This window comes from Haliotis rufescens, unplaced genomic scaffold, assembly GCF_023055435.1.
Source record: "Haliotis rufescens isolate VD_foot unplaced genomic scaffold, xgHalRufe1.0.p SCAF_9, whole genome shotgun sequence".
NCBI classification, from domain to species: Eukaryota; Metazoa; Mollusca; class Gastropoda; order Lepetellida; family Haliotidae; genus Haliotis; species Haliotis rufescens.
This window is the reverse complement of record NW_025964383.1, coordinates 17234450-17261562: the sequence shown is the minus strand read 5'-3', so window position 1 is coordinate 17261562 and position 27113 is coordinate 17234450. Positions and strand designations below refer to the sequence as shown.

The window sequence follows — 27113 nt, the reverse complement described above, 5'->3', positions numbered from 1 at the left end:
TATGACACGGCCTATAACTGTGTTCTATATTCCATATGTTGTAAGACCAGTGTTTTCTACAAGAAACTGCAACAATCCCATCAATATTATTGTGTAACAAACAAAAATAGAACTTGATTAAGTCTGGTTGGTGTGAATAATAAAAGATGAACTTTGGACCAATATTTTTCAATATATAATTTGGAAACATTACCAATAAAATCTTCATCGGTGTAATATGCTCCAATTTTCAATGTATTCATGACAGTCTTGCTGATCTCACAGGTCAAGATTTATGTGGCTAGTGTCACATGTTTTTACAATGTACAAATACATTTATTCTCAAACCCCAAATGACTGAGAGTATAATCCGTACATTGATATTTCTAGGCAAGTTCAATTCCAAAGGCATTTTTACATGCCTGGAGACCAGTGAAGATCCAGGGTAGATTAGGTCTTCAGCTACCCACACTTGCCATAAATGGCGACTTTGCTTGTCGTAAGAGGCGACTAATGGGATTGGGTGGTCAGGCTCGCTGACTTGGTTGATGCATGTCATCGTGCTCCAATTGCGTAGATCAATGCTCATGATGTTAATCACTTGATTATCTGGTCTAGACTTAATTATTTACAGACCACTGTCATATAGCTGGAATATTGCTGAGTGAGGTGTTAAACCAAAACAAACATACAACATGCCAGGAACCAAATCTTGTTTACAGTTCATTACTGCGAATACAATAGTTGCATTTGATCAAGAAAATCTGGAAATCCAGAAAAGAATGGTTGGGTTATTCCCGACAATGTCTTGTATCAATGTATAAAACATGTAACTTGATTACAGTCTGAGACAATGACAGCAATCCTTCATATGGTGTAACAATTCATTTGTTGATGGTCCGATCGCAGAACACTTTAACTAGTTCAAACATCACAAAATAAACAAATAATACAACACCCTGAGAACCACTGGCTATCATTCAAACTGTCATGTTTAGAAACACTAGCGGGCATCCATTTGGAACATCTCCACAGTCTCATGGCAAACTATAATTAGAGCTACCTCCCTTACCATGGAGCTGGCACAAGCTCCTTCCCAGTGCGTGACACCAGTGCCGTAGCCAGCCGGAGAGGCAGGTAAAACAGTTTATTTGAATCATGAAAATACAATTTGGGGACAAGTGATACTTGTACAAATATCCTCCTGTCAAAAAAAGTTAACTACGGCCTTGGACACCTTCGTTACACTCTCGGTAACATCGTTGCCACCAGTGTGGACGCAACCATTACAAGAATCTTGAAATTTGCCCTCTAACCCCAAATTTAGTAACTTTTATACTTTTGTTTATGTCTTTCCGGAATGCCATCGTAGTTATTTTTTAAAAGTTTTATGACTGACCACATTTCCCACATGATTTTAACTGTTTGTTTGTTTGATCATATTGGTTCAAGATTGACGACAAACGGAAAATCAACCAACTTCCCGCTTACATTCTTACCACATCAATTACAAGATAGTTGTAATGAAACAGAAACTCAAATTGCCAAATAAAGAAAATAATTAAGCAGGAGTAAGAGTATTCATTCGGTGCCACGTCAGTCATCACTTGTTTGTAAACATAACGGTCAGTGGGTTGCGAGTTCAACTCCAAGCATGGTTGTGGCCACCGATCACAGTGCGGAGTTTTGACAGGTGCCAGCAATAGTATAGGGAGCTCCATGAACGGGCTAGCGCTGTGGGGAGCTTAGGATCTGGCAGAGATGACAATAACATCACAACATTGTTAAAGGAGTCATAATGACCCATCCACATGAAATATCCTGACAATAAACAGTTTCCCAGCTGCTCATGCACAGCAACTTCATTTCAGAAGACACACACCTGACCAGAAGTGTAATGATTCAACAACGTCCAGGACACACGAGTAGTTATACCGTATTCGACGTAATAAGCGCCCCTCTCTAATAAGTGCCCACGGTGATATTTGCTAATATATTGGCTAGTGAACAATCCCAAAGAGCACCCCTTCCGATTGATCAATGTACAAAAGACTTATTTATTCGCATATAATTCACACTCTTGGGTAATATGCACCCTTAATTGTGGGCAATTAAATTCTTTATAAACATTTCAGGCTGTCAGCATAAACCACGAAATTTATCTCTGTGTCTCCCATGAAAATAATAGTCTAATAAGAGACCCCTATTTCTAATTTTGAGAGTGCCCTGGGCTCTTATTATGTCGAATATGGTACATACATGTTCGAGACAGAATAGTTTTGCCGCACATTTTGTTTTTATTTCCATTTTCAAAAAATTATAAAAATCCTAATACTTAAACACAATGCACAAAAAAAAAAAAAAATGGAAACAAAAACGAAATGTGCAATAAACTTTATGATAATGTGGGCAGGGCCTGAGAACCAAGACAATTTTTTTTTTTAGCCTAAGGAGTCACATTTATATATATAATATTGTAAAATACATTTGTGGTATTGGCCAAGTGGTACTGGCCCAGGACTTCTAATTCCCAGGTTCAATAAATAAAATCAATAAATCATAGCATTGAGCGTATTTTGATACGTACCCCAATGCCCATGTATCCTGATTCACACTGTGTAACTCAGTAGGCAATATCTGGCAATATATTGGCAGACAATACTCCTTCACTGAATTAAGAGAAACCTTCTTACTTCAATCTCCGCTACCTCAATATATGATAACAAAGTGGTTGAAATGACATTTGAATGTAAAATAACTAATATTTAATTTCATTTATGCCACGAAAGACATATTTTAGTTTGCCGGTTTGATCAAGCCGTTTTGGTATATGTATTGGTTTCCAAAATAATGATGACTCCCTGTTGTGTTTTGAGAGCTCCTGCGATGAGCTTGAGTGACCCGCGATGGTCAAATGTGTGAGAATTTCTGTGTTGCAGAGAGTTAGCGGCTGAGCACGGAACATATTTAATGTTACGAAGGACTCAGCCAATAAAGAGTGGTGAACACTATCTTCTCTTCATCATTTGTACCACAAAGTAACATGAGGATTACGGCAGTATTTTGTATCTGCACCATATGGAATAACATCACTATTCCGCTTGGTTCAGTGATGGCTCTCTCAACACACATTCAACAGCAGTCAATGACCTCAGCCACTTGTTAGAAACATGACTCAAGTAGGATGTTTAATCTGCTCAGCTAATAATAGTCCCATGTTAAGGCCAAACTTTGCTAATAATTACAAAAAAACGTCTTGATTGAAGACAAATAGCTCTGCTAATAATAGTCTACATGTTAAGGCTAAAAATGACAGAAAAGTCAATTGTGGGTGGTAGACTATTAGTTAAGCTAATAATAGCCTTTGGCTAAACTTTGCTAGAAATAACAGAAACGTCAATTCTGGGTGGTAAACAATAAGCCCAGCTAATAATACTGTATATGTTAAGGGCAATACCTGCTGATAAAGACTAAAGTTCTTGCTCGTACACTTAAACATTCAGGCACAGACAACGATGACCTTGTGACTTTGAGTTAACAAGGTTTCAATTTATACCCTGACTGATACAACATTTATAACAGAGTTTGTTCAGAAGAGGCAGGCGGTGACTTTACACATGCAGCAGAGAGCCATCAACATGAAGACACCGACGACTACCACAAGGACGAAGCCTGTGAAGTTCATCATGTCGGTCATGGGCGTCTTCCGCACCAACTCCTCTGCCCCGCTCCACGCGTGGGGACCCTGAAGACGCCACTGGGAGGCGCCGCATGAACTGAACAACAACCTACAAAGACGAGGAGACACTGTTACCATGGTTACATAAATAACGAGAGGATATTTGTCTTTCGTCCTCAGGTAATGCATATCTCATCAAATGATCTTCCATCTCTTCCACTTATCTGGGGGCTGTAATTAAAGCCTTATCATACTGGGTCAGTGTTTGTTGATTAACGCTGCACTCAGCAATGTTCCAGCTATATGATGGCCGTCTGCCAATAATCGACTCTGGACCAGACAATCCAGTGATTGACATTATGAGCATCAATCCACACAATTGGGATACGATGACATGGATCAACCAAGTCAGCGAGCCTCACCACCCGATCCCGTTAGTTGCCTCTTGTGACAAGCATAGCCGCCTTTTATGGCAAGCATGGGTTCCTGAAGACCTATTCTACCCTGGGTTTTCACGAGTGAGTGAGTGTGGCTTTATTCCAGCAATATCATGGCGGGGAATACCAGAAATGGGCCTCACACATTGTACGAATGTGGGGAATCGAACCCAGGTCTTCACCATGACAAGTGAATGCTTTAACCACTAGGCTACCCCATTGCCGTTATCATGCTGAAGGTTGGACTCCACAAGGCAGAGTGCACTCACTCACTTGCTAATTTGGACACTACGCACCCTAGCCAACCACCAATCTCACTCACTCATTATTTACACTAAGGTACCGCAATTCGCAGAAACCTATGATTGTGGATTCGAATCCCGGTTCACCCCGATTATGTTTCTAGGTTTGTCAGTACCACACCCATGCTTGTGGGTTTCACCAAAATGGGAAACGTCACTCACTCACTCATTCACCACTTTCACTCACTCATTCACTCACCCACCACTCCCACTCACTCACTCACTCACTCGCCACTTCCACTCACTCATTCACTCACCCACCACTCCCACTCACCCACCACTCCCACTCACTCGCCCACCACTCTCTCCCACTCACCCACCACTCTCACTCAATCACCCACCACTCTCACTCACTCACTCACTCACCCACCACTCCCACTCACTCACTCAAGCACTCACTCACCCAGCACTCCCACTCACTCACTCACTAACTCACTCACTCAACCACTAATCTCACTCAACCGCTCTCACTCACCCACTCACCCACCACTCTCACTCACTCAACCACTAATCTCACTCAACCGCTCTCACTCACTCACTCACCCACCACTCTCACTCACTCAACCACTAATCTCACTCAACCGCTCTCACTCACTCACTCACCCACCACTCTCACTCACTCAACCACTAATCTCACTCAACCGCTCTCACTCACTCACTCACCCACCACTCTCACTCACTCACTCACTCACCCACCACTCCCACTCACTCACTCAAGCACTCACTCACCCACCACTCCCACTCACTCACTCACTAACTCACTCACTCAACCACTAATCTCACTCAACCGCTCTCACTCACTCACTCACCCACCACTCTCACTCACTCAACCACTAATCTCACTCAACCGCTCTCATTCACTCACTCACCCACCACTCTCACTCACTCAACCACTAATCTCACTCAACCGCTCTCACTCACTCACTCACCCACCACTCTCACTCACTCAACCACTAATCTCACTCACTCACTCACTCACTACTAACCTCCATGCAAGGAGGGGGTGCCTCCATATTTCTGGCTTGGCCCCAAAGAAGGAGGCCACCTCATCGTTGTAGAGTATAGGGTCCTTCTGGATGGTGTGTCGCGCCGTCTTGTACCATCTCTCAGAATATATCCTCTGAAACACAGACCATGACAGAAGTCAGAGATCTACCATGGGCATGGAGTTATCCCAGTCAGACATATATCTCTTCTGAGTTCTCAAGAACTTTCAGGGGGCACGGGTGGCCCAGTCGTCTAAGACGCCTTGAGTTGCGTCCCATGGGCACACAAGAAACCTATGATTGTGGGTTTGAATCCCGGTTCACCCCGATTATGTTTCTAGCACCATACCCATGCTCCTGGGTTTCATCGAAGTAATAAACGTCTGAAACCTGCATCACTTCGGTCTTTCCTAGAATACTGTTAAAAGCAGCGTTAAACCCAACTCTCTCACTCAAGAACTTTCCAAACCTTTTCTCTGGTGATGTCTTGCTCCATCTGAAAGTTGGAGGGCAGCTTGACCCTCCCCTTGATCACCTCGGAGAACCAGCGAGCTTGTGTCTCGGACATCGTCAGCACCCCACCAGAAGCCGGCTGGACAAAGCCGATGAAAGCCAGGGACTTGCCGATATCGGGGCTGAACACGTTCTTGAACAACTGAAACGGGCGAAAGTATGGTTACTCAAACATATCAAATTAATGAGTAACTTGTTTACATGAAGGGAGAGACAGGATTCTGGTAACAACGACAAATGTATTCAAACTTTATAAAGCTGCTGTGGGTACTGGCTTAACTTTTGTGTTGCAATTTAAGGTTCATGTATTGCGATATTGCATGCAATCTTTCATCTGTAAGTTGGTATAAACCTGAATAGGAAAACGTTCCCCTCACAATTTTGACAACTTCATAATTGTCTCGATTCTTGCTAAATCATGACCTCGAAATTTAGAAAACGACTCCCGACAAATAATGTGGTGAACATTTTTTTAAATTGAAAATGGAAATATAAATGAAACGTGGCAGACTTTATGATGATGCGGATGGTGCCTGAGAACCAAGACAATTATTATTCTTAGCCTTATCTTGAACCTAGCGTAAGCAAGTTGTAAACCGTTTGTTTTGCAAGGCTACGGCTATGTAAACCCTGCAGCAGCAACGACTTTACCTTCAATTCGTTGCTGTTGTCAACGACGACCTTGTCCTTCACACTGTCCGGGAGGTACAGCAGGTCGATGCTGTAGCCCGTGCAGTACAGGATCTTGTCAAACTCGGCAGACTCCCCATTCACAAAATACACCTTCTCACCTTCGATTCTCTGAAATGTGAATTTAGAAATATGAAAATGACAGATATTTGTTACTGCAACAAAACTTTTGAAATGTTACTCTCTGGTAAAACTTAATTTTCTGTTTGTATGTTCGTTGTGTAACACCGCATTTAGCAATGTTGCAGCTATATGACAGTGGCCTGTAAATAATCAGGTCTAGACCAGACAATGCTGTGAATGATACTGTGAGAAACGATTCATGCCATCAACAAAGTCACCGAGCCTGACCACCAGATCCATGTTGCCTACTTCAACCAGCACAGGGTATCAGCACAAGCTATCAGTGACAACATGATAGAGTTTTGTTTGTTTTTTAACACCATTTTTAGTAAAAGTGCAGCTATGTGACAACTGCCCCAAAATAATCTTGGTTTGTTTGTTAGTTGTTTAATGCCGCATTCACAAATATTCCAGCTATATGACGTCAGTCTGTAACTAATGCATGTCATTGTATGTCAATTGCGTAGATTGATGCTCATGATGTCAATCACTGGATTGTCTGGTCCAGACTCCATTAGTTACAGACCGCTGTCATATACCTGGAATATTGCTGAGTGTGGCATTAAACAACAAACAAAACAAAACTGTCATGTATTCACACATTTATGCTCGGGAGTATGCACGCCAAACACAACAGAACATGGAAGGAAGCCATCATAGTTTACTCAGAGATCACATCCATACATGACGTCATCATATGACGTAACGAGATAATGTGTACTTGTATATTGCGGGAAACTGTATCACACAAGATGTAAACAACTATGAGGAGAATATACTACAAAAACAAAAACAAAACAAAACAAAACAAAACAAAACAAAAAAAAGATTAGCATCAAGGGACAATTCACATATTGGAATTCTAACCCAGGTACTTTAAAGGACTACACTTGTCTGCCAGCCGTCTCCTACCAGTTTTCAATACTTAATGACTAAGTATTTCATAATTTCAAATATCCTGGACTTTATAAAACAGGCAGTTATTTTGCAATTTTCACTATTATAAATGTCAATGATTGTCCAACCTCTGGTTTAATCTCATTATCCTCCTATAGAGAAGGAGAAAAAGTGGTCATGCCAACATTATTGTTTGTGGTTGTCATAATGACAAGTTACCGGAGTTAACTCCCTTGCCCCACCCCCTTCTCTGTAATGTCTGCCATTAAAGGGGCACTGATCTAACGGACTGGTTGTTGCCTTTGTTATTGTTTTTCCCCCGTGAGTACCCGGATGATACGCAACGCAACTGAGCGTGACCAGAGACTGGGGTACCGTCTGCAAGGACAGCTAAATAAACTTGGAGGCTGGAGGCAATATTTGTTTTACGCATTTTTGAACACTGATTGGTTAACTGTGATCTATAAAGATTTCGACAAAGGGCGCATGTTAATTCATTTCTTCAGCCTAAACAAACAGACAAAAAGAACAAGGGAGCTCATCGGATGTCGTCATTTGGAAATACCCCAGATGGTTATAGTTTAATACTAAAAACAGTATCCATGCAGTGAAAGCATTTTCGGATTTCGGCTTGCGTCGATAATACGATTACTACTCCCTTGTTGTCATCCACGTTTTCTCGTATAACCCTACACTTGTGTATTTGTCGTCATTCACTTGATGCTCAGTTAATGAATTTATTACAGGTACAATTAGTGGTAGCACCACTTATATTACCTGACAAAGGTTCCCATTTGGCATTTATTGTGTCTGGGGTAATTATTCAATCTAAATCCAGGTTTGAAGTGAGGTGAAATGTGTGTTATGTAATATGCACGTGGCAGCCCAGCAAGAGATGAATGATCAGTTGATTTACTTTTTTTGTAAATCAACGGATCGTTCCTAGTCATCAAAGGATTAACAGAAAATACGTCGATTGATTAATCACTGTTATCTTGCACAGTGGATATGTCAAGAGTGAGTGTTTACATGTCTAGGTTTACTAAAACAAAGGGAATACACTCATATCATGGCGAAAAAATGGGGATGTAAAAACAACATACTTTGTTCAAAGGGTTAACTGATAATACGTTGATTGATTGATCATTGTTATCTATCACTCAATGGAATTTTTAGGAACCGTGGACGCTATGAAAATAGTTGTCACGTGGGCTTTCTCAGCCGACCATTGAGACTTGACACCTATGTAAAACACCTGAAACAATCCAAGCGATCAGTTGAAAAATGAACACGGGTTATAATATCCCGAAACGATATATATCTTTTAAAATATTTGATTGTTACTGAGACACGTGACATCGAATAACTTTCTTTGTACAGCTGCAGACGAGTGGGATATTGTTCCTTTGTGTGGATATTCACGGATACATTCCTCGAACAAGGAAGCTGCCTAAAACTTATACACATAAATTTGGTAGGTTGTAATTATGATATCTGCATTTTGTTTTCCTTCATTTGAACCGATTCGTTCTTGTCACTCTACGTCTTGGTTGGGAAATTCTTCAATGCGCGATAGACGTTGTTTTCACAGGTCTTTTCCTTTGTAAGCGTGTATATATTACCGTCAATTTGTAAAATGTGATTCTCTCAGGCAATTTATAAAATGTGTAAATATTTCAGTCATTTTGACCAAAACATCTGTCCAGATTGATCAAGACGATCAAAAGGGCCTACAAACATCACAACAGATTATTATGTAGGATTAAAAGCCAAACAACTTAGAAATGTACTTTTCAACGTTACATTTTCAGTCTCTTGGTGATGACATTAAACATCAAAATGTTTGGAATTCGTTGTCATAATAATACAGATGGAAATGTTTTTCAGTCACTTTGTAAAATAACTGAATATTTAGACGTTTAATAAATTTGTTACACATTTGACAGTAAAAAAATATACGAACTATAAAAAAAGCATATGCTCAGGTGAAATATATACTTTGTGTTGCAAGTCAAAATAGTGTAAACGAAAATCGCAAAATTACCAAGCAAGTGACTTATCAAAACTTTGTCACCATTACCGATGCTACTCACAAAGATACCTACATTTCCTTATTATCTCGAAAACTATTTCATTTTGTTGATCAATGTGACCACACGCCCTTATTACTACCCATAAAAGTGACTAATGCGCTTACGAATGGCGCAGCTGAGGTCGCGAACTAGTCTAGATTTCTGCTATACATCCGGGTATTCACTGGGAAAAAACAATAACAAAGGCAACAACCAGTCCCGGGGAATTGCGTTAGATCAGTGCCCCTTTAAACACTGAAGTCTTACAAGCATGTTCCTGGTGTGTAGGTATCACATTGGGTGATAAGTAACAGTTTAACTGGCGTACACTTGTCTGCTAGCCATCTCCTACCAGTATATTTGGCACGACAGTGATCTCCTTCCTCTGTATGTGGTGGACAAGGGTAGGGCTCACTGTCGGCTGGGTCTGCATGGCTCTCATCTTTGGGTTTAGGTTCCACCTGGAATATACACACGAGATGAGAGATTCATCACTGTTTTACAATGCAGTCATACTTTAACAATGAAGACAGCATTGGCATGAATTTCTTTCAGTTAGGGGATAAAAATACTGTATTCTTGTTCTAGCTACCTAAGACATAAATGGTTAAATGGAATTTGGAACTTACTGACAATGACTGGAAATATATTCTTCAGCAACCATCACAGTACGTGACTTTAGCCACTAGTTCATAGCCCGAGTCTAGCAAAATTTCTTTCAGTCAAGTAAGCTTTGCTAATCAAAGATCTACTGAATATGATGTCAAGAGAAAGGCTTGTAGGCCGACAAGTTTTGGGCACAGACTGCCATCAGCCGTTTCAGAGGTGGTTATTGTGATTTGAAACCTCTGATTCACCAATAAGCGTCATGGAATTCATGGTAAAAGACACATTTGCTGGAAAAACATACTTGTATTTCTTTATGAAACAATGCACTGAAATTGTGAAAGAAAACTGGAAATCAGTAAGTCTTTAGTGTTTCCATGGATACTGCAGCAGCTACAAAATGCCACAAGACATGATCCTATGACACATGAAAACAATCATTAAAAATGCTTCTTTCACAACACATCTGATTCAATATTGAATGTACCTAAGGGACAGACCATTTCATATTCTCCGGAAGCAGGGGATTTCTATAAATAAAATGACATTGTCCAAGAAAATGTTGAAAAATATAATTCTGCTTCAGGCTGTTGTCTTCCACAAAAATAACATTGTTGCAAGGTGGGTTATTTAAAGAAAATATTTAGGCTTAAAGCTCTTATTAAAAAATAACTGGTTTTGCATCTGTAGCTGAAAAAATACCATATAAAATCCCAGGTTCCCACAATTTATCCCTGAAACCAGAGAACTAAAAAAAGGGCACGGTCAGTTTTCATCAAGTACTTACTTTTTTGGGTTGCCGGACACCAGTTTAATAACTGTCTCCAGGACCATATTTGCCCATCTCCATGGCAACAAGAAAAAAGCTCTGCATGCATAAAGATCTGTAGGAAAGCCGAAGATGTAGTTTGGGATGACCCAACACCCGGAGCGGGTGCTGATGTAGACTGACTTACACCTGCAACACAGAGGAACACCAAAACAGGAGTGAATGTTCATAACACAAAAGGGGGCACAGGTGGCCCAGTCGTCTAAGGTCAGCGATTCGCTGTGCATTGTTGCGTCCCTTGGGCACGCCAGAAACCTATGATTGTGGGTTCGAATCCCGGTTCGCCCCGATTGTGTTTCTAGGTTTTTCAGCACCATACCCGTGCTCGTGGGTTTCACTGAAGTGGTAAACGTCTAAGACCTGCATCACTTCGGGCTTTCCTCCCACATTAACTGGAATACTGTTAAAAGCGGCGTTAAACCCAACTCACTCACTCACTCATAACACAAAAATGAGCAATAAGGCAAGGAGTGAATGTTCTCTCTAATACCCCTGACCTCGACCATAACATCAGCTGAAGAACAATTTTGATATTGGAGATATATGGATGCCTTAACGTTTGAGCTGGTTAATAATATAAAATACTAATGGCATCAAGTCATACGTCGTACGCATGTTTATGTAAAAAAGTGAAAAATATCTGCATTTTTTTTCAGAAAATCCAAATATTAACATCAAACTTTGTGCTGCACCCCTCCTATTAGTAAGACAGTGTTCACCAAGCTTGAAAAAAATCAATGCAGGAGTTTTCACGTTAATAGGTCATAGATTTCCTTGATATATCCATATACCCCAGCCCTTACAGGTCAGGGGTACAACAATCCAGATACATGGAGACTACCATTAGTCAGCTCTTATGATAAGAATATGGTGCTGGGGACAGACCGTGATAAGAAACCCTACAGAGAGGCTATCCAACAGGTCTCACCTTCCTACTGTGGCACAGTTGACTGCAGCGTCCACGGCGCTGTTGCCGATGCCGACAATGAGGACCCGCTTGCCGGTGTAGCCGTTGCTGATAGCATCATTGAAGTCCACACTGTGAATCCTTTCACCTGCAGCAACAGACAGCTGACATTATCTCAGGAAGTTATACTGTTCTTCAAACTACCGAGGGCCTGTATTGCATGTATTATGGCAGGTACCAGGAAAATATGCCCGACACTATTACAAAATAGGAATAATTAAGATATAAAGTACAGAAAGATTCATCAGGACAGGCAGGACAGGCTCCTCTTTTCGCGAACACCTGGTATCATCACTATTTTATATTGATTCATGATCATAAACACATATTTTTATAATAAGGCGATGAACCTCGAAATATTCTTTTACTTACAATGATTGCAAGACCCCCAAATCCCTGGCATTTTAGCGAGGTGGCTAAAAATGCAGTATAAAATGTAGAAAGTGTTACTAAGAAAAGATGTGCGAATTCCTTTTGAATATGGGAGAAGGTATCAGGTATCCGGTATACTGTATTCCAGCCCTCAAACATACTCCCCTTTAAATGCATTGGGCAATAAAACATCCAAGTCTCACCTGGGAATGTTTCCTCCCCCTTGAAGCGGCCCCATGTTGGCTTGGCGTGATGTCCGCTCGCGACGGCCAGGTAGGGTGCCGTGAACACTGTCTTGATGTTTGTGTCCAGGCCGGCCTTACCATCTTCCTCCACGGAACACGTCTCCACCACCCACTCATCACCTGCACACACCATCAACGCTTCGTTACAAGCGTGGCAAGACTCAGTGATACATATACATGTATGTCTCAGATCAATGGTAGGATTCTGATCTGTGGCAGAATCTCAGATCTATGAAGGATTCCCAAAATAGTGCAGATATTGGTGTATGCTCAGATCTATGGCAGATTATCATATAATATTAGTGAGCGAGTGAGTATGGTTTTATGCCGCTTTTAGCAACATTCCAGCAATATCACGGCGGAGGACACCAGAAATGGGCTTCAAACATTGCACCCATGTGGGGAATCGAAACCGTCACGTGCAAACGCTTTAACCACTAGGCTACCCCACCGCCCATTATATAATATTAATAAATGGTAATTTCTACAGCGTAAACATTGACTTTCAATGATCAATGTATTTTTCGGGATTATATTTATGTTTTCCCCTTTGGCACAGCATTGTCGGTGCAGGGATTGCATATCGGTACTTTTCTTAAAAACCTTCGCCGAAGTTTCATCGTAGAAATAATTTTCTTAGACCTTCCTCATAAAATCCTAAATTTTTTCGCAGTTCCCCACGGCGGTATTTAGAGCCTTTTGAAAATTATTCGGTATGAGGGCCTTTTGATCCTTTGCCGGAATAAATCCACCAAAGAAACAGTTAATTTTCAAACTCAATATAAACCTGGAGTTGGTTGGCTGGTTTGTTGTTTAACGCCGCACTTGGCAATATTCCAACTTTGGACACAGCTGTATCAATACCAGGGTGTAAGTATTCAGCAATATGTATATATCCTGTTATTTTCAGATATTGATATTTTCACAAGTCTGTAAAAACAGTATTTCGAATAAAAACTTTCCTGTTCACATTATCATAATTGATAATAATTTTTCAGTTCCATAATGGTGTCTTATATTTCTCTGTTCTCCAACTAGATTCCAGGTTAGAACAGCTCCCCAGCAACATTTGCTGGTCGTAACATGTGAGGCCACTTGATGGTTGATAACACGTCATCGTGTTCCGAAGCCATTGGTCATTGCTCATTATATCAATCACTGGAGTAACTGTTTAACTTAGAATGTAAATCCTTATGTTGTTATAGGGCTTGAGTATCTACAACCAAGGCATGACCTGTTGTGATAAGCAGCACAATAACATGGAAACAACAGGTTATAGACAACAGGTAGAACAAAGATGATTGGACGAAGCCAGATGTACAGTTGGAATAACAGGTGAGATGAGGTGAAATTGGTTTTAATGTCACATCCAAGATAAGTGCACTTATATTGTGACGTGCATGCAATGTGTGCGTGTGGCTGCTTGTACTAGTCCGGACTGATGCCAATTTAAAGTGCTAGCTCACTGAGATACCATGCCGCAGTTTAACATGAATACCCCACTCAGACACAGTATACTGACTCCGAGCCAACCAGTCCTTGTTTTAGCCCCTTAATGCCGAGCGCCAGACAGGGTAACAACAAGTACCATCTTTTAACGTCTTTAGGTATGACGCGGGCGGGGATCAAACCCTGGACCTTCTGCTCTCCGGGCAGACGCTCTACCACTAGACCAAGGAGGCGGTCAGTTGGCATAACAACCAGCACAAGGAAATGAAGCCAGAGGCATAGTAAGCATTAACAAATTAAACAGGCTGATTGGGTACTACTTAACTTGTTGAACAAGCTAATAAGATACTAATTCAAACGTCTATTGCTTAATTAGATCTTCAGCAGCAGCCAGGATGTAATACCCTTGATCTCTGGTGAACGAAGGTTTGCGACGGCAGATTTCTATAGCTTCCTAGAGTTCTTTTTGGGGTAAAGTCTTGGTCAAGAGGATTTTTAGACATTTTGAAACTGGCTGCAATGGCTTGAGAACTTTTGTTGGTGGTCTGAGAGAGCTCATTTGCTGTCTGTTTTGGCTGTTGAAGTCTTGTGTTCTTTAATGCAGGTATCTACTAGACAAGAGGTCCCCACAGTCACAGTTAAAGTACTCCTTTGGGGGGTTGCTTGTTGGAGGTGGGGTTACGCCTATTATTTTGGAGGATGGTTCTAGGGATGGGGAGCCAGTGAAGATGGTGCTAATGCCTACTTGGTGCTTAAGTGAGTGAGTGAGTGAGTGAGTTTATGCTTTAAGTCACATCCTCAATATTTCAGCCATGTCGTGGTGGTGCTTAAGTAATCTGTTTATTTTATGTGAAGTCTTGCCAATGTAGGGTTAAGATTCTGGGCCCCGTTCCTCAAAGCAATCTTAGCACTAAGATGATCGTAAGTCCCATACTTTAACATAGGTTTACGATCATCGTACCGCTAAGATCGCTTTGAAGAACGGGGCCCTGTTCTGGTCAGCTTGGGTTTTGGTACTGGAGTGTTTTGGAGATGGTCCTCTTGACTAGCTTGGTAGGATACTGGGTCAGGTTGGTGAAAACATGCCGCAGATGTATAAGTTCATGGTCATGGTCAAGACCCCAGCAACAAGATCCAAACCGCAAAGCCTACCTATTCTGACCAGTACATTTACTTCAACTCTAACCACCTCCCTAAAACTAAGTCTGGCATCATCTCCACACTGACCAAGAGATCCAAGGACATCTGCTCCAGCAACCTTGACCTTGACCAGATCATCCGCAGTATGTATTCACCAACCTCAACCAGTATCAGTTCCCTGGAGTATTGCGGCATTACGCAAGCACTCACTCACACACTGGGTCATACCTTTCTTTTCCATAGACAGGACCTTCGTATTAAACTGGATGTTGTCTTCCAGCTTGAAATGGGTGGTGTAGTCGGCGATGTACTTTGCCATATCGATGTTGTGGGGGTAGTCTGGGACATCGTCGGGGAAGGGGAAGTCAGAGAAGCTGTAGTTGTACTTGGACACATTGCTGCAACAAGAACACTACAAGTGTTAGGAATGTTAGCTGGGACGTCGTCGGGGAAGGGGAGGTCAGAGAAGCTGTAGTTGTACTTGGACACATTGCTGCAACAAGAACACTACAAGTGTTAGGAATGTTAGCTGGGACGTCGTCGGGGAAGGGGAGGTCAGAGAAGCTGTAGTTGTACTTGGACACATTGCTGCAACAAGAACACTACAGGTGTTAGGAATGTTAGCTGGGACGTCGTCGGGGAAGGGGAGGTCAGAGAAGCTGTAGTTGTACTTGGACACATTGCTGCAACAAGAACACTACAAGTGTTAGGAATGTTAGCTGGGATGTCGTCGGGGAAGGGGAGGTCAGAGAAGCTGTAGTTGTACTTGGACACATTGCTGCAACAAGAACACTACAAGTGTTAGGAATGTTAGCTGGGACGTCGTCGGGGAAGGGGAGGTCAGAGAAGCTGTAGTTGTACTTGGACACATTGCTGCAACAAGAACACTACAGGTGTTAGGAATGTTAGCTGGGACGTCGTCGGGGAAGGGGAGGTCAGAGAAGCTGTAGTTGTACTTGGACACATTGCTGCAACAAGAACACTACAGGTGTTAGAATTGTTAGCTGGGACGTCGTTGGGGAGGGGGAGATCAGAGAAGCTGTAGTTGTACTTGGACACATTGCTGCGACAAGAACACTTCAGGTGTTAGGAATGTTAGCTGGGACGTCGTCGGGGAGGGGGAAGTCAGAGAAGATGTAGTTGTACTTGGACACATTGCTGCAACAAGAACACTACAGGTGTTAGGAATGTTAGCTGGGACATCGACCCAGATGGGAGACTCCACTGCAGCAGGGCATGGAGTCATCCCCCTGACGACATCCTAACCATGTCAGCTTGCTGACAGGGTTAACCTCTGTGGTCATGTGGTCATGTGGACAAGGCATCAAACCTTGGATCAGAAGGTCTGTGGTTTGAATCCCATCACAGGCCTCGGAAATTTTATGGCCGCTACACCACCAGTATGAAAGATGTCGGCTGGGACATTTATCAAACAAGAAAACTCCTCCACTGTTCGAACGTTTATTTGAGACATTGCTCAAACAAGAAGAAACCATCACCATCTTTTTTTGAACATATTAACTTCGTGAATATTTTGGGAAATTTACTTAAAGTTATCCCTGACAACATTTTTTGGTTATTTTTTCTATTTTCTTCCATGAATTGGTCAAGCATTATCAACATAGCAGAGAACAAACACCTGCTACATTGTGCTGGGCACCACTCCATAAAGTGATCTTAGTGAGAGTGAGTGAGTGAGTTGAGTTTTAACGCCGCTTTTAACAGTATTCCAGTTATATCGCGGCGTGTCAGTTTAATGTGGGAGGAAAGCCAGAAGTGATGCAGGTCTCAGACATTTACCACTTCGGTGAAACCCACGAGCATGGGTATGGTGCTGACAAACCTAGAAACATAATCGGGGCGAACCGGGATTCGAACCCACAATCACAGGTTTCTGGCGTGCCCAAGGGACGCAACTCTGCACAGCGTACCACGGCGCCTTAGACAACTTGGCCACCCGTGCCCCCCGATCTTAGTGAGAACGCTGAACTGCGGTAAGACCGCTCAATTGAATGATGGGGATAATTCTCTTTACAAAAACCATTATAAAGATACCACTTTTGTTCTCTTTATTAGGTCCTTGTGGTATCTTAGACTATACTTTGCATTTCATCAGTCATCCTTTTAAGCAAGTAACCATGGTAACAGGAGCATTTTGGTTGCACTTTCTTGTGTCTTTCTACTTTTCTGCATGTCACATGTTCAGCAGATGGACAATTGAAACATACATAAATAACTCCGACTTTATTTCATGATGGTGTCTTTTCAATCAAGTTGGTAGATCTGTAAATGGAAATGTTAACAAAATGTCATCATAGGGTCCTGAAGAACTAGCCTAACCTATGTCCCAGTGGAGTAGAGTGAGTGAGTGTGTGTGTATGGTTTTACGCCGCTTTTAGCAATATATTGAGTTACTTCCCTTTTCTCAAATGCATTCAGATCAACATCGGTTTATTTCAGACTCAAGGATACTCATGCGAGATAAGCAAGTTAGATGTGTTATGATTGATTTTTCAGCGGAGTACATTGAAAACGAGAATCATCAGGAGATGACATATCCTCCCGGTCTGGTGCAATTCAGAAACAGAGTTTGGCTACTTATACCCCACTTTCGGTTCATTGCCATTGGATACCTTCAGTTCAGTGAAGAAAAAATAATGCTGTTCAGTATTTTTCAAAATCCCAAATCATCAAAATGCACCAGTTCACCACTAGACTCATCTGTATAGCAAGTCTCATCTAGAAATATTCAACGGTTTAGGAGATCTGCTCCGGAAACAAGCACTACCCTCTTTTTCAGTAAAGTCCAACTTGTCGTCATTAAAACATATAATTATTTAAAAGGAAAATCTCAAATCATCAAAAGGCACCCAGTTCCCCACTAGACTGATCTATACTGCAAGTTTCAAAAAGAAGTATTCAACAGTTTTGGAGACAGAAACGGAAATCGAACAGCTGACAGACAGACAGTTGGTTGTTTGTTGTTTAACGCCGCACTCAGCAATATTCCAGCTATATGACGGCGGTCTGTAAATAATCGAGTCTGGACCAGACAATCCAGTGATTGACATGCATCAACCAAGTCAGTGAACCTGACCATCCGATCCCGTTAGTCGCCTCTTACGACAAGCATAGTCGCCTTTTACGGCAAGCATGGGTTGCTGAAGACCAATTATACCCCGGATCGACAGACAGACAGACATGGTGATTGCTATATCCCCACATTTTTCAAACCGGGGAGATAATAATTCCCCACTCCTTAACCAATCAAAAGTTAACATTTTAATGTAAGGTAAGATAAAGACACTTGTACACGATATGCATAACAGCTATAGCAAAGTGTGTTGGGTGGGGCCCTATCTACATGAATCACTGAAGACGCTGAGGTCAGTAAATATGCCTATATCGACAGGAGTGTTATCAGTGTACCTAAAACATGGTACGTGCATTTCAACATGGTGAAGAAGAACACACAGCATTCACATGGCATTTGTCTGAGACAGGATTAACATGGGATTAATTCACATTTTTGGGGGGGAATTAGAAAAAAAAATGGATGGGCCTAGGGTTTATTATTTCCATTCTTTTTTCTTCAATTTAATTCTAATTAAGGGTTCTTAAATTTTCAATTGCTATATGACTGAGGCAACATTGAACTTTCACTCACTCACTCACTCACTTTAAAAAATCTATAAAAGTTAGTGTCATGTCAAAGACCACTTCTGTTTCAACGTTTGTTGTGTAACTATTGCTGGGGAGCTACTGGTATAAATGTGCAGGTGTCAAATAAATGTGCAGGTGTCAAGCGATTTAGTTAGTTTGGGACTCAGCTGAATGACGACAGATACACAAGTGTTAGGGTTATACCATAAAACGTGGATGACAACAAGGGAGTAGTAATCGTACTATCAACGCAATCCGAAATCCAAAAATGCTTTCACTGCATGTATACTTCTTTTTATTATTAAACTATAACCATCAGGGGTATTTCCAAATGACGACATCCGATGAGCTCCGCCGTTCTTTTTGTCTGTTGCTTTAGGCTGAAGAAATTAATCAACATGCGCCCTTTGTCGAAATCTTTATAGATCACGGTTAACAAATCAGTGTTCAAAAATGCGCAAAACAAACATTGCCTCCAAGTTTATTTACGCTGTCTTTACAGACGGTAGCCCGGTCTCTTGTCACGCTCAGTTACGTTAGCCAGCAAATCGACTCGAGCACCTTGTGAGCCCCAGCGGCCAGTGTCAGACAGCCGAGAAGAAGCCAGAGATTAGTGTCCCTTTAATGCCCTTGCTTTGGGAAGATGTTAAAATCCCAAATTCAAGTTAATATTGTTTTGACAAAAGTCATGGCTTTATATCACTGATAACAGGACAAAGGGAGAGAATCAAAGCTTTGTTTACACTACTGAATAAATAAATCCTAAGCTGTAGCCTATCTGACACATAGTATGCTGTGTGGACAACTTGAATCAAACTAAATTAATTTTTAATACGCAATTCTTAGAAGTTTGTGGATGACAGTAGGCAAAAGTTCATGAAAAAAACCTTCTTTATACTGTAATAGCGATCAAGGCCACTTCATCTGATCCGCGACCCGTGAAGTTCCGGGGTAGAATAGGTCCTCAGCAACCCATGCTTGTCGTAAGTGACGACTTACAGGATCTGGTGGTCAGGCTCGCTGACTTGGTTGATGCATGTCACCGTATCCCAATTGCGTAGATCGATGTTCATGATATCAATCACTGGATTGCCTGGTCCAGACTCAATTATTTACAGAACGTCATCATGTAGCTGGAATATTGCTGAGTGCTGTGTTAAACAACAAACAAACAAACAATCCTCACATCCACCAACTATGAACATGATGAAGCATCAAGCAATAGGTTTCCCAATCATCCCACCTAAGTAATTTAATCCAGGTTAATTGGCTTCCTGTTAAATTGGCTTCATCATTGTGTTGAAACTAAACAAGGGAAGCCAACAGTGAATCGGTGCTGATAGGTGATTAGCAATGGACAAACTGAAGCCAAAACTAAACAATTAATTAGTGCCTTTTCAAAGTATGGTATCTGTTTCCTTTCGATTTTCTTATACATATATATGTTCTCTGTTTCATAGCACTTATTCACCTGATGAAGGAGTAAGCATATACATCTAAATGTGTTCCTCATAATAAAAAAGTTGACGTCTCTTCCTTTCGACAGCAAATGTTTATCCATAAACATGCAGAATACCAAATTTATATATTAATCGATATATCAATTTATCAGGATACATTTGAGTCAATATATCAATACTAAACTTTTCAATCAATAACACCCAGCTAAAGTCAAAGACAGTTTCCTCTACTGTTATTAATGCATGGCTTTCGGTGCATGTACTGAATCACAGAATGTTAACTCATAACAAACAAGTTACGACATTACATTAAATCTCCCCGCGGTTAATAACGAAGCACAATAACAATGACATCACACAGTTCAATCACTTCTATTATCACGTCACAGCTCCCTGTGCCAACACTACGTCAATAACGCCTCTTTCATCAACCCCGACAAAGCCAACCAGTTTATACGACCTGTCAACACTCAGAGACACGACTTTTATGCCCTACCTGTATATCCATGTCACATGACCAATAAAACAACCTCTGCTAGCCACACCCTCCATTCAAGAAATCCACTGTGACGACACTGCACAATGCCCAGTATTCAGGGACTGTGTCAAACATGTTTTCATAATTTACACGACAACTCCCAAATGGCCTAATAATAAAAATATGATCATCTCTCTATGTGGGCACTGTCTACATGTTGGGGAGCTGTCGATACTTCTATACCTCTAGTCAGGACAAGGTTTCTTGTGGCCGATGATATAGGTATGGGCTTTGTCAGTACATGTCTTTACTGTTTATCAATGTTTTAATTAGTTTTTAGTACGTATTGTTAAGTAAATTGAAATTAACGTTTTTATTTCACTGTGATTCAAGCTTTTTATCCTCAAAGGCAAACTTAAATGTAATCCTATAAATTTAGTGAGAACTGGAAATTACCTGAAACGATAATATAAATTGGTTTTATAGAGTATAGGCATTTTGGGATGTAGGCGCAATCCCAGAGGAAACGTGCCAATCCCAAATTGAGACAATTAGGAATAGCTGGGTACATTAAAAAATGGAGGACAGAAGATGGAAAACAGGCGGGCTACTCTATACAGAGTTAGAGGAGACTAAGATGGGTAAAATATACATGCTTATATTCTATGTACACACTTAAAAAATATATATTATAAGCAATAAATACACATTTCTAATTCTTATTATATCAAAAATGACAATGAAGGACTGACTTTCTCTGTTTGAAAATAGCACAACAGATTTTAGCCGTTACACTAAGATAGTTACATCATGATAAAATAAAACAAACCTTTGGAATATTTTTTGGACCATTTATAAGAATATCTGGGGTAATTGGTGTCTAAACTGTGAAATTTTCTGACTAAAATTAGAAATCATTCTTAGCATGGTTTGGTTTGGTTTTGATGAAAAACGTCTTCTGCATCCATTTTGTTACTCAAACTCCAATCACAAGCCAAAACAAGCGATGGCTCTACAGAGTACAGACTAATGTGTCCACAACAATTGTAAAGACATACAAAACTAACAATGCTGTTTAAATACTTATTGGGTAAAAGAATGTTACAAACTGCTCTACCAGAGCTACAGATAAGCTGTGTATTTGCGTAAAATACCCCCCAAAAATATTGAAACCCAATTACTTTCAATTATCTTACAGAAATGCGTGCATTTAATGAAAAACTCAAATGTATAAAAACAGCACATGTAAATACCCGACAAAGTTTTTTCAGCATGCGTACAATGGGGCTAATCCCAAAACACAATTACGAGCTAATTTACTTTCCGAGTCAAACCTTTAGTTAGAACCCTTATATACATCTAAAACATATTATTTACTTTTTTGAAATCTCAAAATGTTTACTAATTTTTGGGTTCAAAGTACAATTTGATTGTGTTCAAGGTAGTGAAGTACATATCAATATGTTCCTTTATGTTCACAAGATACATAGAAGTTATTAGGTGTCAGTTTTCATATACTGTATTCGACGTAATAAGCGCCCCGCTCTAATAAGCGCCCACGGCGATATTTGCTAATATATTGGCTAGTGAACAATCCCAATTGGCACCCTCCATGTGTTATATGCACCCTTAATTACGGGAAATTAAATTCTGGAAAAATTTATCTGGCGTGTCTAATACGCACAGACTTTTCTTTCGTATCATTTCAGGCTGTCAGCCTTAACCACAAAATTTACGATCTTTCAACTCTTTCACCAAAATAATATTCTAATAAGAGCCCCCTCTTTCTAATTTTGAGAGCGCCCTGGGCGCTTATTACGTCGAATACGGTAATTCCCCATATCAACCCTCGACCCCGGTATCAGCCTTCTGACCTTTGGCCTTCGGCCCTGGGGCTGATATGGGGGTCGAGGGTTGATATGGGGTGTCATATGAAAATTGACATATAATAACCTTTTTATCATATACCATAACATAAAATTGTAAAATGTACTATTTGCAAGTGAGTGCAAGACATTTTCACCTTGTTTGGAAGTCATTGTCACAGGAAAGCTAGCTGAGCAGACGAGCAGGTGACGCCCTAAGTGATGTACATGTAACTCTTAATTTTTTTACCACCCAGGCTGATATCGATCATCCATTCAAAACACATTGACAAGACACAGGGGATGTAATACAGGTCTGGTTATTACACCCCTGTGGTATGACCTTCTCCATGTTGGCTCTATCGCACATGCAAAATGCCTCTTATCATTGACAGGTATACAGTGTCCCCGCTGGCTTTTGAAACTGCCAGTCCTTGTGGACTGGCAACTCTAAAAATTACCTGTCCCCCGAATTTTTGCCAGTCCCAACTTTCAACAAATAAAAAAACATATAAAAATTATTTGGCTTTAATTCTTTCAACATCATGTTCAGTGCAAAGATGTCATGTCTGAAGTAACTTAGTTAGATCTTTATGTCATTCACACAAACTTCAGTCACAATTTTCTCTTCTTTTTTTAATATTTCGAGACAAGGTCGCTAAAAATGGATATTTAACCAGAAATAGACAAGGGGAAACCCTGATGGTAACAGACATGCTGACTTTGTTAAAAAAATGTACTTTTATGAATATCCCTGATGTTTTGTACAACAACAAAGAATTATAAAGTACTTTATTTGCCGGTCCACAGGGACTAATTTTACCGGTAAAAAAATGGTAGTTACTGGTAAACAGGAACGCTGGTATATGACAAATATTGATAGTACCCTGGTACAGAACACCCTATGAGCATCACTGGGCACTGTGATGAAACAAACCAGTCAAATAATCCAGCCCTCTCACTCTACCGTCCCTCCATATATGCCTCGGATATTTTTTCGAGCCAGTGAGTATTGACTCGCATGTATTATTCTCATTGTACACAACATATTTTTCTCCAAGACGACCAGTTCTTGTTTAAGCCCCTTAATGCCGAGCGCCAGGCAGGGTAACAACAAGTACCATCTTTTCTTGACGTCTTTTGGTATGACGTGGCATTCCGCTCTCAGGGCAGATGCTCCCAAATGCCACGGAGGCGGTCTTGGCCATTACAGCAGGGATAACAGCCCATAACTGTCTGGTATACATTTTGTATGTGATTCCTTAAAGAGGAAGTCACATGACCTACACTTGAAGAACACAAAAGCGATCAACATTGATTTATCTAGACCAGCTCAGAGGCCGATATCCGGTCCCAAGTCTGAAGAAAATGCCAATAAACTTTCCAAATTGGAAGTAAATATTTGCCAAGTCATGTTACTATTATAACAATTATTGCTGTTACTTTGCAGAGGTGTGTTGCATTTCACTGAAAACAGGACCAATAAACAAGAGAAGTCCATAATGTTTAATTGTTCACTTTTCCATTGAATTAAATATTAAAATACCCCTGAATATGAACTTTTCATGACAATACCCAATTTTGAACAATTCATACGGTTCTTTTCCCAATTTGTCTGCCAAGGGCACATCGGTTTGAAACCTAGATAAATCCCCACTCTAAGTCATACTAAGCATGAGGCACCATTGTGCATTATTCACTGCAGTAGTCTTCATGCAAGTTCTGACTGCACATGGACATCATAACCTGTATTGCTCATGATGTCAATTGTCCAAACTCGATTACCGTATTCGCCGTAATAAGCGCCCCGCTCTAAAAAGCGCCACGGCGATATTTGCTTATATTTTGGCTAGTGAACAATCCCAATTAGCACCCCTTCAGATTGATCAATGTACACAAGACTTATTTATTCACGTATATTACACTCGTGTGTTTATGCATCCTTAATTATGGGCAATTAAATTCTGGAAAAATAAATCTGTCATATATAAACATTTCAGGCTGTCAGCATAAACCACAAAATTTATCCTTTAACTCTGTTTTTTTTCACCAAAATAATATTCTAAAAGAGCCCCCTATTTCCAATTTTGAGAGCGCCCTGGGCGCTTATTACGTTGAATACGGTATTTACAGACCGCCATCATATAGCTGGAATATTGCTAAGTGCGGCGTTAAACAACAACAACAAAAAAAACACAACCTTGACACAAGTGCTCGTATGCAAAAACTCAAAAGTAATCATATTTGCAATTAAATGCTGATTCACAGCTTATCTGTAGCCCCTAAAAAGTGATTGAGTGAGTGAGTTGGATTTAACGCCGCTTTTAACAGTATTCCAGTTGTCAGCTTAATGTGGGAGGAAAGCCCGAAGTGGTGCAGGCCCCAGACGTTTACCACTTTGCTAAAACCCACGAGCACGGGTATGGTGCTGACAAACCTAGAAACATAATCGGGGCGAACTGGGATTTGAACCCACAATCATAGGTTTCTGTCGTGCCCAAGGGACGCAACTCTGCACAGCGAATCGCATTCTTCATGACTATGAATGCATTCCTTATGACATATATGTTTGAATAAAGATCAAACTTCTGTCAACTTGAGTGTATATGCATCACCAGATCTTTTTATACATTTTACTCGGGCTACTGTTAAACTATTCCCAGTCTGACATTTTGTACCCATCTCTTGAAACCAACAGCGGGTACCCAGGTAGGGTCGGGTACAAGGGGTGAGGGTACCCGGGTAGTAAATTTAGACTCGTCCCAGGCCTAAATACCAGTCCCTTTTTCTTAAGTACGCTACACATCCTCAATACAAACCCTTTCACAACAAGCCCCAAATAATACAGAATACTGTCTAACCACAAACCACAATTGACTATCACATATATATATTAAAAAAACCATTCTCAATAAATAATAAGGATGCTATTAATACAAGCCCTCCCTAAAAACAACATTCTCAATAATCCAGAACATTGTTAGAACTAGTCCCTCCATAATCCATCAACCTCTATATATCTACAACCCTGTCAAGTCTAGATCCTTCATAATCAAGAACACTGTCAGAACAAGTCACTAAGTACACTAAACCTTGTCTTCTCAAGTTCCAACACAATCCAGATTAATGTCTAATTAGCTATCAGTCTGTCAAATGATACCCTCGACAATCCAACAACCTATCTAAATTGACTTCTCGGTAATCCAGCACACTATGATTAAGTCAGTTCATTAACCCGAATCCTAATTAGTTCATCAGTTGACAACGCAACAAATACTCATGCACAATAAACACATGCGACCTGCAGCAATTACTTGGCTGAAACAAGAAGATGCTGACAAGATGATGACTGCATCACATGTCTTTACATGACTTTGATTGTTATGGGACATACAGATCCTCAGCTCGTTGATTTCAAACAAAGGTCAAGTCCAAATTTGATTGATAAGCTTACGTTGTGGTACTTACATGTGCGTAAACCTCATGACACCATAGTCGTTCTCTCGGAAAGTCCACAAGCCTCCCACTTCACCGGTCCTCTCAAGCACAACAACATTCAACCCGTCATCTTTCAAGCACTTTGCCGTCACAAGACCTGAAATACCAGCTCCGATGATGATGACATCTTTGCGCGTTGTCGGAGTTTCAGAGGCCATACTTAATAGTTTCTGACTGCATATGTAGATCCAAATGTAAGAGATGAGATGACAAGATATTTGGCTTGATATACACCCGGGATGGTCAAACTCAAAGTCCACATTTCGTCCATGTGATAAGTAAATACTGTATTCGTCACAACTGTTCAAAGAAATTGTTTTCTCGAAGAACCTCTGTTTGCTTTTGTATTTACCATGTCTGTCTGTCTGGTAGTAGAGCATCCGACCTGATAGCGGAAGGTCTGGGGTTCGATCCTCGGCCGAGTCATACCAAAAGACGTTAACAGATGGTGGTCATTGTTTCCCTGTCTGGCGCTTGGCATAACGGGGCAAAACAAGGACTGGTCAGCTCGGAGTCAGTATACTGTATACCCTATAACTGGGTATTCATGTTAAACTGCGGCATGGTATCTCATACGTTGCTATACATAAGTGCAATAATCTTGGACGCGACGTTAAACCCCATTTCACCTCACCTGTCAAAGAAATTGGGTAAATATATTCACAGGAACAAGCCTAACTCATGTTTTGTGGTCTTGTGCAATCAAGCAATAACTTAGTTACTCTCCCATATAGAGACTTCACATAGAACGCTATAAAGCTTTAAATTAAACTAAATTGAGACAAAACAAGAAATCGATGGGAACAGGTCGAGGAGACTGAAATATAATTGGGAAAGTGTGTGTGTGTGTGTGTGTATGTGTG

At 40.8% G+C, this 27113-nt stretch overlaps 1 protein-coding gene across 1 annotated transcript; it reads right to left on the bottom strand.

Moving 5' to 3' along the window:
- Positions 1–2064: 2064 nt before the first annotated feature.
- On the bottom strand, positions 2065–26538 carry LOC124119710 (flavin-containing monooxygenase 5-like). Its single transcript, XM_046482312.2, has 10 exons — positions 26221–26538; positions 15515–15684; positions 12656–12817; positions 12042–12168; positions 11072–11242; positions 10031–10139; positions 6548–6697; positions 5853–6038; positions 5384–5517; positions 2065–3767 (listed from the first exon to the last, which is right to left on the bottom strand). Exons 1-10 carry the CDS (start codon positions 26406–26408, stop codon positions 3569–3571), a joined length of 1596 nt encoding a protein of 531 aa, XP_046338268.2. The 5' UTR covers positions 26409–26538; the 3' UTR covers positions 2065–3568.
- Positions 26539–27113: the final 575 nt, after the last annotated feature.

Bases quoted from the DNA above. Each gene is read 5' to 3' on its own strand.
- LOC124119710 (XM_046482312.2), bottom strand. From the start codon at position 26,408: ATGGCCTCTGAAACTCCGACAACGCGCAAAGATGTCATCATCATCGGA. The intron at 10,140-11,071 runs GTAAGTACTTGA...TGTATATTCCAG, and splicing joins GTGTCCGGCAACCCAAAAAA to GTGGAACCTAAACCCAAAGA. The intron at 6,698-10,030 runs GTAGGAGATGGC...TTCACATTTCAG, and splicing joins CTGTCGTGCCAAATATACTG to AGAATCGAAGGTGAGAAGGT.